Consider the following 14485-nt stretch of genomic DNA (forward strand, 5'->3'; position numbering starts at 1 on the left):
GGGAGCTGTGAGGCATCAGCTCTACTTTTGTGCCACTGTGGTTACTGAGCTCGGCAGGGAAGTAGATTTGATTGTTATTTCCAAAGAGGAAATGGAAATATTTTTCTGATTGAAAATTTGCATGTCCTTGGGTAAAGAGCGGATGAATGGGACTAATTAGGGGCAGCTATTTAAAGATAGACGCAAGGAGCTGGAGTTACTCAGCGGGTCAGGCAGCATCTCTGGAGTAAAGGAATAGGTGACATTTCGGTTCGAGGCCCTTCATCGGACATCAGACTATTGATGCAATGCCATGGGTTTTGCTGAGAGACTAAGCAAGGCCTTGGTTTAATACTCTGCTGAAGAAACCCCCCAGTATTGCAATGTTTGCCACTCCAAGACCCGTGCCCAGAGGGCAGAACTTTAAGGTGAGACGGGGAAAGTTTAAAGGAGGTGTGTGAGGTAAGTTTATTTAACACTGAGGGTGTAAACTAGAGTGAGCTACCAAGGGTGGTGGTTTGATGGTGGTGTTGAAGAGGTTTTTGGATAGGCATCAAATGTAGGAAGGAACTGCAGGTACTGGTTTATACTGAAGATAGTCACAAAGTACTGGAGTAACTCATCGGGTCGGGCAGCATCTCTGGAGAAAAAGGATGGGTGACGTTTCAGGTCGGGACCCTTCTTTGGACTGAAAGTATCGGGGGAGGGTGTGTGTGGGGGGTTGGGGGGGGGGGTGTTGATCTGAAGATCCTGGACCCACTGGGTCCACGCCAACCAGCAATCACCCCATACACCAGCACTATCCTACACATTAGGGAGAATTTACAATTTACAGAAACCAACTAACCTCCAAACTTGTACGTCTTATGATCAGCCATGATCATATTGAATGGCGGTGCAGGCTAGAAGGGCCGAATGGCCTACTCCTGCACCTATTTTCTATGTATCTATGTCTTTGGAGTGTGGGAGGAAACCGGAGCACCCGGAGAAAACCCACGCGTTCGCAAAGAGAACGTAACAAACTCAGTACAAACAACACTCTTAGCCAGGATTGAACCTGGTTTGTGGCGCTGTAAGGCAGCAACTGTACCATTGCATAACTGCGCCACCCTTGCATTAGTTTGCCCAAATCAACTCATTGAGAGTGTGAACCGTCTCAGCTTCATGCTGGACACTGTCTGTGGCGAATTGCCTTCTGGGTAAGCACTGCCGCCATTGTCGGCTTGTTTCCGATGTAAACTTGAGTGACCGTACATTGTTGTGGAGATTACAAACTTGATTGCACTAGGGACTGAGTACAGAATTGTTTAATTAAGTGCGCGTTTATGCACGTCGGCTATGTTGGGAAATGTCTATAGAAACAATCTAAAGAGAGAGAGATGATTGTTGTGCTCGGAAGGTGAAGAGAGAGGGGAAGCCGTGAAGGGAGGTGGGGGGTGGGGGGTGGGATAACGTGATCAGATTGGTTTTAACTTGGCATCGTGACATTGTGGGCCAAATGGAAAATTCTTGTGCTGCATTGTTCTCTGTTCAAGCAACAACGCCATAAGAGAGGGAACACAGTTCCTCCAACCCAAAGGGGGCAGAGAGAAGTAGAAAAATACCTGGATTGGGTGGATAAAAAGAATGGAAAAGGCAGGTGAGGGATTGTGAGCTCCTTGGGATGTCGGCTCTTGGGCTGGAACACCCTCCCACCTGCAGGTGGAGCTGTCACATGCCTTTTCACTGAGCCATGTTCTCGTACAGCTCACACCAGCCAATGGTCTAAACTGTGGGCTGGGTCACCACGGTGACCACTCTATCCGCACTCTGGATTCTCACGTATCAACCTTCATGCTTCCTAAATTTTGTTTCCCTTAGTGAAATTTCTAATGTCCAAACCCAGCAGTTGTTTTTCGCAACAAGTTCAAGTTCAAGTGAGTTTATTGTCATGTGTCCCTGTATAGGACAATGAAATTCTTGCTTTGCTTCAGCACACGGAACATAGTAGGCATTTACTACAAAACAGATAAATGTGTCCATATACCATGATATAAATATATACACACATGAATAAATAAACTGATAAAGTGCAAATAGCAGAAAGTGGTTATTAATAGTCAGTTTTGTCCGAGCCAGGTTTAATAGCCTGATGGCTGTGGGGAAGTAGCTATTCCTGAACCTGGTTGTTGCAGTCTTCAGGCTCCTGTACCTTCCACCTGAAGGAAGCAGGGAGATGAGTGTGTGGCCAGGATGGTGTGGGTCTTTGATGATACCGCCAGCCTTTTTGAGGCAGCGACTGCGATAAATCCCCTCGATGGAAGGAAGGTCAGAGCCGATGATGGACTGGGCTGTGTTTACTACTTTTTGTAGTCTTTTCCTCTCCAGGGCGCTCAAATTGCCGAACCAAGCCAAGATGCAACCGGTCAGCATGCTCTCTACTGTGCACCTGTAGAAGTTAGAGAGAGTCTTCCTTGACAAACCGACTCTCCGTAATCTTCTCAGGAAGTAGAGGTGCTGATGAGCTTTTTTGATAATTGCGTTAGTGTTCTCAGACCAGGAAAGATCTTCAGAGATGTGCACGCCCAGGAATTTGAAGTTCTTGACCCTTTCAACCATCGATCCGTTGATATAAATGGGGCTGTGGGTCCCCCTCCTACTCCTTCCAAAGTCCACAATCAGTTCCTTAGTTTTGCTGGTGTTGAGGGCCAGGTTATTGCGCTGGCACCACATGGACAGTAGCTCGATCTCCCTTCTATATTCTGACTCATCCCCATCAGTGATACGCCCCACAACAGTGGTGTCGTCAGCGAACTTGATGATGGAGTTCGCACTGTGAACGGCTACGCAGTCATGGGTATAGAGTGAGTACAGCAGGGAGCTGAGCACGCAGCCTTGAGGTGCTCCCGTGCTGGTTGTTATCGAGGCTGACACACAGAGATGTAGATGCTGGGATCTTGAGCAAAACGCTGGAGTAATTTAGCGGGTCAGGCAGCATCTGTGGAGAAATGGACAGATGACATTTTGAGTCAGAACCCTTCGTTATATGCTCCAGAAAGAGTTTTATTTTTCAATCTTTGACCAAATAAAATCTGCTTTTCTGAACTATTGATTGAATTAATTGATTGAAAGATAAGGCATGGTGAAAGATCCTTCGGCCCATCGATTTCACGCCGACCATCGATCACCTGTTCACGCTAGTTCTATGTTATCTCACTTTCCCATCCATTCCCTACATACCAGGGGACAATTAACTCAGAGGCTAATTAACCCAAAAAACTCACATCTTTGGATGTGGGAGGAAACCGGAGCACCTGAATGAAACCCACACGATCACAAGCAGAACGTGCAAACTCCACACTGGCACAACCTGAGGGCAAGATCGTACCTGGGTCTCTGGCGCTGTGAAGCAGCAGCCCTACCAGCTGTGCCACTATGCCACCCCTATTCTTTCATGTTTATTTTAAAAAATTTCTTCTTTAAGGGTTTGCCATCAATATTTAATCACAACATATGCCCGGGGCCTGGAAGATTAATATATCACTTTTCCTTGCAACCATGCTGGCTGAATTTATCCTTATCTTGCGCAGTGAGCCAAATCTATAAATCTGCTTCCATCAGTGTGTGGATGAGAGAGTTTCCCTTTGCTTCTTGCTTAAGGAGGATCTCATCACTAAGTATTTTTTAATAATAAAATAGAGACAAAACAAAAACAATGTGAACTCTTCACACATTCTCAGTGTCTCAACGTTCATTAGTTTCAAACTCGGTAGTGTTCACATCTATAGAGAAAACACCCTTGCCACTCATGTGGCCACCTGGGGTGATATCCCTTCCCTTGTTTGAGGGGTGTCCCCACCGGACTCTGCCCCCCCATGTCCAGCAGCGGAGGGACCCTAGACTGTGGTCCTCCCCCACAGAGCCTTGGCGTTGGCTGCAACGAGCTTCAGTGCGTCCCTCAGCAGGTACTGCAGTCTGGAGCGGGCCAGTCGGCAACATTCCCTGACGTCGCTCTGCTAGGAGACCAACAAAGTTCAGGCAGACCAAAGAGGATATTTTGTTGGTTTACATGCTTGATCAATGGTGTTTTATCATTAATGTTTTATTATTATTAATGTTTAGTGTTTTCGGAGTCATTCGTAACTATCACTGTATGTCATGTTGTTACTTGTGGGTGGAGCACCAAGGCAAATTCCTTGTATGTGAGTACTTGGCCAATAAACTTACTTACTTCATCGAGTTGATGACCTTCCTGCAGCACTTGATGCCCATCTCCAAATGGGAACAGCCCGTAACTCTGTTCCTCGTTCCAGAGCTGTTCGGGATGAACCGTGACAAGGACCAATGCAGGAATAGATTTATTTTCTAAAAATAAAAAATATATGCCTAACAAAAACTGTGCAAAAAATACCCTTCATACCTTCTCAGTGTTGATTAGTACCATACTCGGTGATGTTCGCACCTACCTTTAAAGAAAACACTACTGCCACTCGGGGTGATATCCCTTCCCTTGTTTGAGGGGGTTCCCATCGGTTGAGTCCCTCAATGCCCAGCAGCGGAAGGACCTCAGTCCCCCACAGAGCCTTGGCATTGGCTGCACCAAGCTTCAATGTACAGTAGATAAATGCAACGTAAGTACATGTGTTGTTACACACCAAGAGGAAGTTTCCAGCTAACGAACCACTTTTTGATAATTGCAGTAGTTTTCATTCTTATTCACTCCTTCCCTGCATGTTCTGTTGAATTATTTTCCACAGAGAGTGGTTGGTGCCTGATACACGATGTCGGGGGTGGTGGTGGAGGCAAATACAATAGCGGTATCTCAAAGAGTGTTTTGGATGTGCAAAGAGTAGGTGGGATATGGTTCACATGCAGCCAGAGGAGATTAATTTAACTTGGCATCATGTTTGGCACAGCCATTGTGGGCTGTAAGGCCTGTTCCCGTGCTGTGCTGTTCCATGTTCCGAATCCAATTCGTCCCAATCATCCTTGTTGTAATGGTGTCCCAATGCAGTGGTTTGGGCGGCACAGCTGGTCGAGCCGCTGCCTCACCGCGCCACTGATCCTGCTTTGATACTGATCTCCGGTGCTGTTTGTGTGGAATTTACACACTCGCCCTGTGACCGTGTGGTGCTCCGGTTTCTTGCCACATCCCAAAGACGTGCGTGTTGGAGGTTAATTGGCCACACTGTAAAATTTGCACGTGCGAGTGGCAGATGATGCAAGTATGCGTTTTACAGTAATGTCCTGTTATCTTGCACGCTATTCTTTCAGAAATTGAAGGGTGGCACAGCTGGTAGAGCTGCTGCCTCTCAGCGCCAGAGACCCGGGTTCGATCCTGACCTTGGGTACTGTCCATGTGAAGTTTTCATGTTCTCCCTGTGACCGTGTGCGTTTCCTCCGGGTGCTCCGGTTTCCTCCCACATCCCAAAGATATGCGGGTTTGTAGGTTAATTGACCCTCTGTAAAATTGCCCCTAGTCTGTAGGGAGTGGATGTGAAAGTTGGATAGCATAGAACTAGTGTAAATGGGTGATGGATGGTGGGCATCACTTGGGTGGGCCAAAGGGCACGTTTCCATGCTGAATCTCTAAACTCTATATTGTTCTGAGTGATACATGTATAACATATCTAAGACTGGGGTATTTTAAATCATAGAACTAGTGTAAATGGGTGATGGATGGTGGGCATCACTCAGTGGGCCAAAGGGCACGTTTCCATGCTGAATCTCTAAACTCTATATTGTTCTGAGTGATACATGTATAAAATATCTAAGACTGGGATAAGCCTTCCAACGGGACCCCACCACTGGCCACATCTTCCCATCTCCACCCCTTTCTGCTTTCCGCAGAGACCGTTCCCTCCGCAACTCCCTGGTCAACGCGTCCCTTCCCACCCACCCCCTCCCCAGGTACTTTCCCCTGCAAACGCACGTGAAGCAACACCTATCCCTTTACCTCCTCCCTCGACTCCATCCAACAGATTTTTCAGGTGAAGCAGAGGTTCACTTGGGCCTCCTCCAACCTCATCTACTGTATCCGCTGTTCCAGGTGTCAACTCCTGTATATCAGCGAGACCAAGCGCAGCCTTGGCGATTGTTTCGCTGAACACCTCCATCCTCCTTAACCTACCTGACCTCCCGGTTGCTCAGCACTTTAACTCCCCCTCCCATTCCCAATCTGACCTCTCTGTCCTGGGCCTCCTCCATTGTCAGAGTTAGGCCCAACACAAATTGGAGGAACAGCACCTCATATTTTGCTTGTGTAGCTTACACCCCAGCGGTGTGAACATTGACTTCTCTCACTTCAAACAGCCATTGCTTTGACTCTCTCTCTCTCTCTCCATCCCCTCCCCTTCCCAGTTCTCCCACCAGTCTTATTGTCTCTGACTGCGTTCTATCTCTGTCCCGCCCACTCCCCTGACCTAGACCCGAAACGTCACCCATTCCTTCGCTCCAAAGATGCTGCCTGTCCCACTGAGTTCCTCCAGCATTTTATGTCTATATATCTGAGACCAAGTGCCTGTGATGCTACTGCTATAAGTAAGTACCTGTGCCTCACTGCACGTGTGTGGACAATAAGCTTGTCGTGAAAGCCACCAGCTCTTCCCTCCGCTTCCATCGGGCAAGAGGTACAGAGGTGTGAAAACGCACACCTCCAGATTCAGGGGCAGTTTCTTCCCAGTGGTTATCAGGTAATTAAACCATCCTATCGCAAATGGAGAGCTGTCCTGACCTACCATCTATATCATTGGAGACCCTAGGACTATCTTTTATCGCACTTCACTTGACTTTATCTTGCACTAAACGTTATACCCTTTATCCTGTATCCGTATGCTTGATTGTTCATGTTCCAGGAGCAGAATTAGGCCATGGAGCCCATCAAGTCTACTCCACCATTCAATAGTGACTGGTCTGTCTTTCCCTCTCAACCCCATTCTCCTGCCTTTTCCCCATAAACCCCTGACACCCTTACTAATCTCTGCCTTAAAAGTAATCATGTATGTTGCAATCATGTACAGTCTTTTTGCTGCCTGTATAGCATGCAACAAAAGAGCTTTTCATTGAACCTTGGTGCACGTGACAATTATAAGCTAAACTAAACTAAACATTATGGAATGGAAACGAAAGGCTGAATGGAAACGCGGATCTTTCCATTTACTTCCCAATGAACAGCTGTCAACGTTGAGAATGGTGGAGAAATTTAGATCAATGTGGAATCTCACATTAAGGTGTCTTTTCTTTTTGCAGGTCTCGGGAGAGAGATGACCGCCAGACAAGTTCTCTGCCGGCTGCTCCTCGCGGGGTTGCTGCACGCCTTCACTGCGGAATGCAAGACCCACATTTCAGTTGTCCTAGTGGGGGCCACAGGGGACCTGGCCAAGAAGTACCTGTGGCAAGGCCTGTTCCAGATGTACATGGAGGAAGTTGACGCTGGGCTGCACGGTTTCAGCTTCTACGGCGGCACTCGCCTCCCTGCCGCTGAAGGCACTCCGGCCATGTACGAGATACTCAAGGGTCTGTCGTGCCTGCCCAATGTGCCTTCCGTCAAGTGCGTTGTGTTGAAGGACCAGTTCATCAAGCTGTCCCGCTATCACCAAATGAACACCGTGGAAGACTACGCCGAACTCGACAAGAAGATGGATGAGCTGCTCGGTCAGGAGGGCCTCGAGGAGGAAGGCCGCCTGTTTTACCTCAGCGTTCCCGCCTTTGCCTACGTCGACATCGCGACCAACGTCAACGCCACCTGCCGGCCCAGGGAAGGGGCCTGGTTGCGGGTCGTCCTGGAAAAGCCCTTCGGACATGACCTTGAGTCGGCACAGACGCTAGCCGAGGAGCTGCAGAGGTTTCTCCGTGAGGAGGAGATGTACAGAATTGACCACTATCTTGGCAAGCAGGTGAGTACGGTGCATTGTGAACATGCTGCCAGCCTCACTCATTTACTGCGTAGGATGGAACTGCAGATGCTGGTTTACACAGAAGATAGACATAATTTATTTGGAGTAACTCAGCGGGCCAGGCAGTATCTTCAGATTGAAGGAATGGGTGATGTATTGTGTCGAGACCCTTCCTCAGAAGTCACCCATTACTTCTCTCCGGAGTTGCTGCTTGTCCCGCTGCGTTACTCCAGCATTTTGTGTCTACATTCATTACAACAGCTGAATTCATAGCCTGGCTACCATTCAGGGCATTGGGCGGTGCAGCAGGTAGAGCTGCTGTCTCACAGCGCCAGAGACCCGGGTTCAATCCTGACCTCGGGTGCTGTGCGTGTGGAGTTTGTACGATCTCCCTGTGACCGCGTGGGTTTCCTCCGGGTGCTCCAGATTCCCGCCACATCCCAAAGACGTGCGGGTTTGTAGTTTGGTCATCCTCTGTAAATTGCCCCTAGTGTGTCGGGAGTGGATGAACTATAGAGCGGCCCTGACCTCCCATCTACCTCACTGGATACCCTCGCACTATCTTCAATTGGACTTTATCTTGCACTAAATGTTACTCCATTCATCATGTATCTGTACACTGTGGATGGCTTTGAAACATATAAAATTGTTAAGGGCTTGGACACACTAGAGGCAGGAAACATGTTCCCGATGTTGGGGGAGTCTAGAACCAGGCGCCACAGTTTAAGAATAAGGAGTAAGCCATTTAGAACGGAGACGAGGAAACATTTTTTCTCACAGAGAGTGGTGAGTGTGTGGAGGCCGGTTCTCTGGATGCTTTCAAGAGAAAGCTAGATAGGGCTCTTAAATATAGCAGAGTCAGGGGATATGGGGAGAAGGCAGGAACGGGGATACTGATTGGGGATGATCAGCCATGATCACATTGAATGGCAGTGCTGGCTCGAAGGATCGAATGGCCTACTCCTGTACTTATTGTCTATTGTCTATTGGCTTGATTGTAATCATGTATACTCGTTCCGCTGCCTGGTTAGTACGCAACAAAATCTTTTCACTGCACACGTGACAATAAACAAGTGTGAATGGGTGGTCGAATGGTCAGCGTGAGCTGAAGGGCCTGTTTCCATGCTGCATTTTTCAATCAATCAAAGTTGTGAGTCTGTTGGACAAATGTTCTGCAGATTTATGGAGCACCAAAGGACTGAGGTGAGATGAAGAAGTGTTTTATCCACAGAGTGAATAATGAGGTTGCTGGCAGATCTGGCGTTTAATGGTCACCCTTAACTGCTTCAAACCTACCAACCTAGTTTGATCTGATAAAAGCTAGTTGTCTTTAGTTTAGTTTAGAGATACAGCATAGAAACAGGCCGTTCGGCCCACAAGAGTCCACACCGACCATCGATCCACACTAGTTGTGGATTTGACTTTCACATCCAGACCCTACACAGTAAGTGCAGTTTACTGAGGCCAATTAACCTACAAATCCACAAATCGTTGGGATGTGGGAGAAAAACGGAGCATGCAGTGGAAACCCACGTGGTCACAGGGTGAAGGCACAAACGCCACACAGTCAGCACAATGAGGCCGGGATCGAACCTGGCTCTCTGGCGCTGTGGGGCAGCGGTTCTACCAGTTGCGCCACTGTGCCACTAGTGAGGCAGGACAATTGAGACTCTGTAAAAGGAAGTAAGGGTGACTAAGATGACTGGATAAACCGCAATGTAAAATCAATCGACCGTCTGCCTATCAACCCCCCTCGCTTGCACAAGCAATGAATTTCACGGAGCCAGGATAGGGTTAGCAGCTCAGAGACAATTGGATTGGAATTACACAATCTGAAGCCGTGGAACACACAAGGATTTGTTACGCAGTGCTGCAGCCTCGGGGTTTAGGCTTCTCTAAAGGGGCAAGGAGTAGCTTAGTAGTTCCAGGAATCCATTACCGGTCGGACAGGATCGGTGTATTTTTCTGGAGCTTTGCTTGATTGCTTCAGAGAGCTGGGAAAGACTGGCGTCAAAGATTACCAGAAGTCCGGAGAATGGGGTTGAGGGGGAAAAGTAGATCAGCCATGATCGAATGGCAGAGCAGACTGGATGGGCTGAATGGCCTAATTCTGCTCCTTTTCCTTAGGGTCTTATGATCTTTTGGTTTAATTAAGGCTTGTGTCCATTGAGTGTGGTGATGAGCTATTGTCAGCTTGAGATAGTTTTGAGAGTCACGAGTGTTTAATTGCCACCTGTCCCAACAACGGAACAATTATATTCTTGCTTGCAGCAGCATAACAGACCTTGAATACAATATACATAGATAATGTGTAATAAATTTAAAATTTAATAAGATTTTAACCACAATATTGATGCAAAAAAGAAAAACCCATTGTTCTTAGCGCAACCAACAACAGTCAATAGAATTATCCAATTGTCCAGCATTTTGTGTCTATCTTTGGTGTAAACCAGCATCTGCAGTTCCTTCCTGCACAGTCCATTGAAGTATATAGCTGAGGTTAGTGTGTGTAATGTACAGTGTTGGGGGAAAAAGCTATTCCCAAATCCGGTGGTACTGGTTTTCAGACTCCTGTACTTTCTTCCCGATAGCAGGAGTGAACTGAGAGTGTAGTGTGGGCAGGGTAGTGTGGGTCTCTACCATTCTGATGCTGCACCGCCTGTCGATCCCATCGACGGTGCGGACGTCAGTACCCGTGATGGACCGGGCAGGTCATTGGTGGTATTGTCTAATCCTTATGCTTTGTGTGTTTCTGCAGAACAACAATACTAAGGAGGGAAACATAACTCTGGTGAAATATGCACTGACTTTTTTTGCAATGCCTGGATAATTACCTGAAGTAATAAGCGGTTTAATTGAGAAAACGATTTACTGATTATTTTTCCAGGATATGGATGATAGAATGCTGCAGATATGCAAATCCACAGCACGGAAAGGAGAAAAAAAATTAATTTAGTAACTGCAGACCTGATAGTTGAATGTGGATTAAAAATGGCTTGTGTAACTGTGGACACTTTGGGTCAGTGGTCGGGAAAATATAGGGGAAACATTCTGAAGGGCAGGATTCATCTACACTTGGAAAAGCCGAGAGTCGGGGATAGTGATTGGTGGGAGATGCTGACTGACTACTTTAGACTTAATAGATGCAGCATGGAAACAGGCCCTTCAGCCCACCGAGTTCATGCTGACCAGCAATCACCCCGTACACCGGCTCTATCCTGCACACAAGGGACAATTTACAATTTTGTTTTAAACCAAAACTAATTAACCTACAAACCTGCACGTCTTTGGAATGTGGGAGGGAAGCGGAGCACCCGGAGAAAACCCACGCGGTCACAGGGAGTACGTACAAACTCCGTACAGACAGCACCCATTGTCAGGATCAACTCCGGGTCTCTGACTCTGTAAAGCAGCAGCTCTACTGCTGTGCCACTGTGCCGTCCTTAATTGCCGACAAATTTCATTTTTAAAGAGAAAAACAGATTTTCTGATGACCAGGATAAGTGGCATTTGGTCGGGTACACGGATAGAATAGGTTTAGAGGGATATGGGCCAAACGCAGGCAAGTGGGATGTTGGCATGGGCAAGTTGGACTGAAGTGCCTGCTCCCATGCTGTATAACTCTATGACTCTATGGACTGTATTAAATATGAGGAGAGGTTGGATTAGCTGTTTGTTTTCTATAGAGTACAACATAGAGGAGGCCAAGGGGGGGGGGAAGGGGGAAATTAGACTGAGTTACGAGATGCACAGTTAGTGTAGATAGTAAGAAACGTACCCCCATGCCAGAGGTGTCTCAGACCACATGGCGCAGGTTTAAGGTGAGGTTTAGAGGGAATCTGAGGAAGAATTGCTTTTCACTTGAAGGATGGTGGAAGCTGGAACGAATTGCCTGAGAAGGTGCTGTAGACAGGTACAACGTTTAAACAAACATCCACGTGAGCACTTGAATCTTCAAGGAGATTGGAGACCAGGTGGTGTGGACCAAATGCTGATAAATTAGATTAGTATAGGTGCATACTCGATAGTCGGCATGGATATGATGGGCCGAAGAGGCTGTTTCTATACCTTATGCCCAAAGCTCCCACGAAGAGTGTTGCACTGACTACGTTTTTGTAGTAATATTTTTTTGAAGGAGAAATATTGGCACAGTCATGGGCAATTAAGAATAAAGTTTAAGAATAAGGGGTAAGACATTTAGACCGGAGACAAGGAAACACTTTTTCACACAGAGTTGTGAGTGTGGAATTCTCTGCCTCAGGTGGAGGCAGGTTCTCTGGATTCTTTCAAGAGAGAGCTAGATAGGGCTTTTAAAGCTAGCGTAATCAGGGGATATGGGGAGAAGGCAGGAACGGGGCATTGATTCGGGATGATCAGCCACGATCACATTTAATGGCTGTGCTGACTCGAAGGGCCGAATGTCCTACTCCTGCACCTATTGTCTATTGTCAATTGTCCTGAGCATTGGAATATTGCAATTAGGCCAGCCTTGGAGTCGGGTGGCACTTTGGTCTCACATGGCAGGTGCAGCACCTTGACAGCATGCAAGGGGTGTTATGTAGCGCAGCGAGTTAATTTGCTTCTGGGTTGCATTACTGCTGCCAATGTTGACGTATCGGGAGGAACTGCAGATGCTGGTTTAAACCGAAGATAGACACGAAAAAACATCCCTCCAGAGATGCCTCCTGTCCCGCTGAGTTACTCCAGCATTTTGTGTCTTGTCTAATGTTAATGTATCGTTCAGTGGCACTTCAGTGGTTGAAAACCATGTGCTGTTCCCCATTCAGCAGATCGAGCCGAAATTGGTGCTGCTGTAAAGGGGAATGGGAAAAATATCAATGCGAGGAAGTTTTCATTCAGTATCCCTTTTTCTTCCAGGCGATCGCCTACATCTTGCCGTTCCGTAATGACAACCACAATTCCCTGGATCCTATCTGGAACCAGCATCACATCGAGAGAGTGGAAATAGTCATGAAAGAGACAGTGGATGCGAAAGGTAGGGAAGATGTTGTTGCAAACGAGCATCACGCTGTTATGTACATTCATAAGTTGATAAGTGATGGGGGGAGAATTAGGCCATTCGGTTCATCAAGTCTACTCCGCCATTCAATCGTGGCTGATCTATCTTTCCCTCTCAACCCCATTTTCTCCTGCCTTCTCCCCATAACCCCTAACACCCGTAATAAACAGGGAGCTAAAGAAAGGTGAGTTTAGTAAGAAATCAATGCTGTAGGAATTAATGGCACCGAGAACCAAAATATGCCCAGATTGTGATCATTTGTGTCATATCGTAAAGGCGATAGTCATGGAAATACTGGATGCATTGGTTTTCCACATTTTCAAAATCTTCCACATTTCTATGGAATACTGAAGTTCCTAAGGATTTGCGGGAGGTAAGAATAGCCCTGTTATTTGTAAAAGACCATCAGTGGTGGGGAAAAGTGCAAGAGGTTATTACAAATGAGATGACAAAGCACTTGGACAATAACACAAGAAATAAGGGAGAACCAGTGGACGTGGTGTGCTTGGATTTACTGAAAACTTTTGATAAAGTCCCATAAGAAAAAGTGAACAGGCAGAGTTAAAGTGCATGGTATTTCGGGTATAAACTTATCAGAATGTTGCCTGGGTTAGAGGGAGAGTTTGGCAAACTTAGATTGTTTTCTCTGGAATGCCAGAGATTGAGGGGAGACCTGATAGCAGTATATAAAACTATTAGGACCATAGATAGGGTAGACAGTCAGAACCTTTTACACAGGGCAGAAATGTCAAAGTCAATTTTCATAGGGAACAACTTTGACCGAGTGGGTTTTCACCGGGTGCACCAGTTTCTTCCCACACTCCAAAGATGCACAGGTTTGTAGGTTAATTGGCTTTGGTAAAAATTGTGAACTGTGAATTGTCCCTAGTTGCAGGATAGTGCTGGTGTACAGGGATCGAGGGTCGGTGCAGACTCACGGCCTGTATCTCTCAAGTAAACTACATTTCTACAGAACTGCTGAGAGAATTGTCAACAAATGTCTTTGGTCAGTGTTGGTTGTTGAATGTAGATCAATGAATGACAAATACCGTTCATCAATAGGCTGGCTCTGTGATCAACATCATCGGCTGTCAGTCCATGCTTGACTAAAAACTGTCCAAAGCGAGTCCTCGCATGTTTAAAACTGTTGCTTAGCACAGGAAAACAGAGACCTTGCGACAGCAAGGTCTCTGTTTTCCTGTGCTAAGCAACAATTTTAAACAGCGAAATATCTCACCCTTCGTGTGATGCAATGAGGGGAATTGGTCTGAACCAGGAACCAGTTGCTCCTGATTCTGAACCAGTGCTTGATATTTGAGAAGTACGCATGTTTCAACGTGGCAAGAGAAGAGCTGTGAACCAGGAGCGTACGGGGCAGCACGGAGGCGCAGCAGCAGAGCTAATGCTGTACAGCGCCAGAGACCCGGGTTCCATCCTGACTATGGGTGCTGTCTTTACGGAGTTTGTACGTTCTCCCCGTGACCTGCGTGGGTTTTTTTTTCCCAAGATCTTCAGTTTCCTCCCACACTCCAAAGACGTACAGGTTTGTAGGTTAATTGGCTTGGTGTAAATGTAAAAATTGTCCCATGTGTGTGTAGGATAGTGTTAATGT

At 46.9% G+C, this 14485-nt stretch overlaps 1 protein-coding gene across 2 annotated transcripts in view; it reads left to right on the plus strand.

Moving 5' to 3' along the window:
- h6pd (hexose-6-phosphate dehydrogenase (glucose 1-dehydrogenase)) overlaps window positions 1-14485 on the plus strand; it is a 45631-nt gene that overhangs the window by 10692 nt on the left and 20454 nt on the right. For both annotated transcript variants that reach the window (XM_055659617.1, XM_055659616.1), the window contains exons 2-3: window positions 7207-7853; window positions 12732-12849. In XM_055659617.1, coding sequence (XP_055515592.1) covers window positions 7221-7853; window positions 12732-12849 — 751 coding nt within the window. In that variant the 5' untranslated portion in view covers window positions 7207-7220. The remainder of the gene's footprint in view (window positions 1-7206; window positions 7854-12731; window positions 12850-14485) is intronic.

Source organism: Leucoraja erinacea, chromosome 30 (genome assembly GCF_028641065.1).
Source record: "Leucoraja erinacea ecotype New England chromosome 30, Leri_hhj_1, whole genome shotgun sequence".
NCBI lineage: Eukaryota > Metazoa > Chordata > Chondrichthyes > Rajiformes > Rajidae > Leucoraja > Leucoraja erinaceus.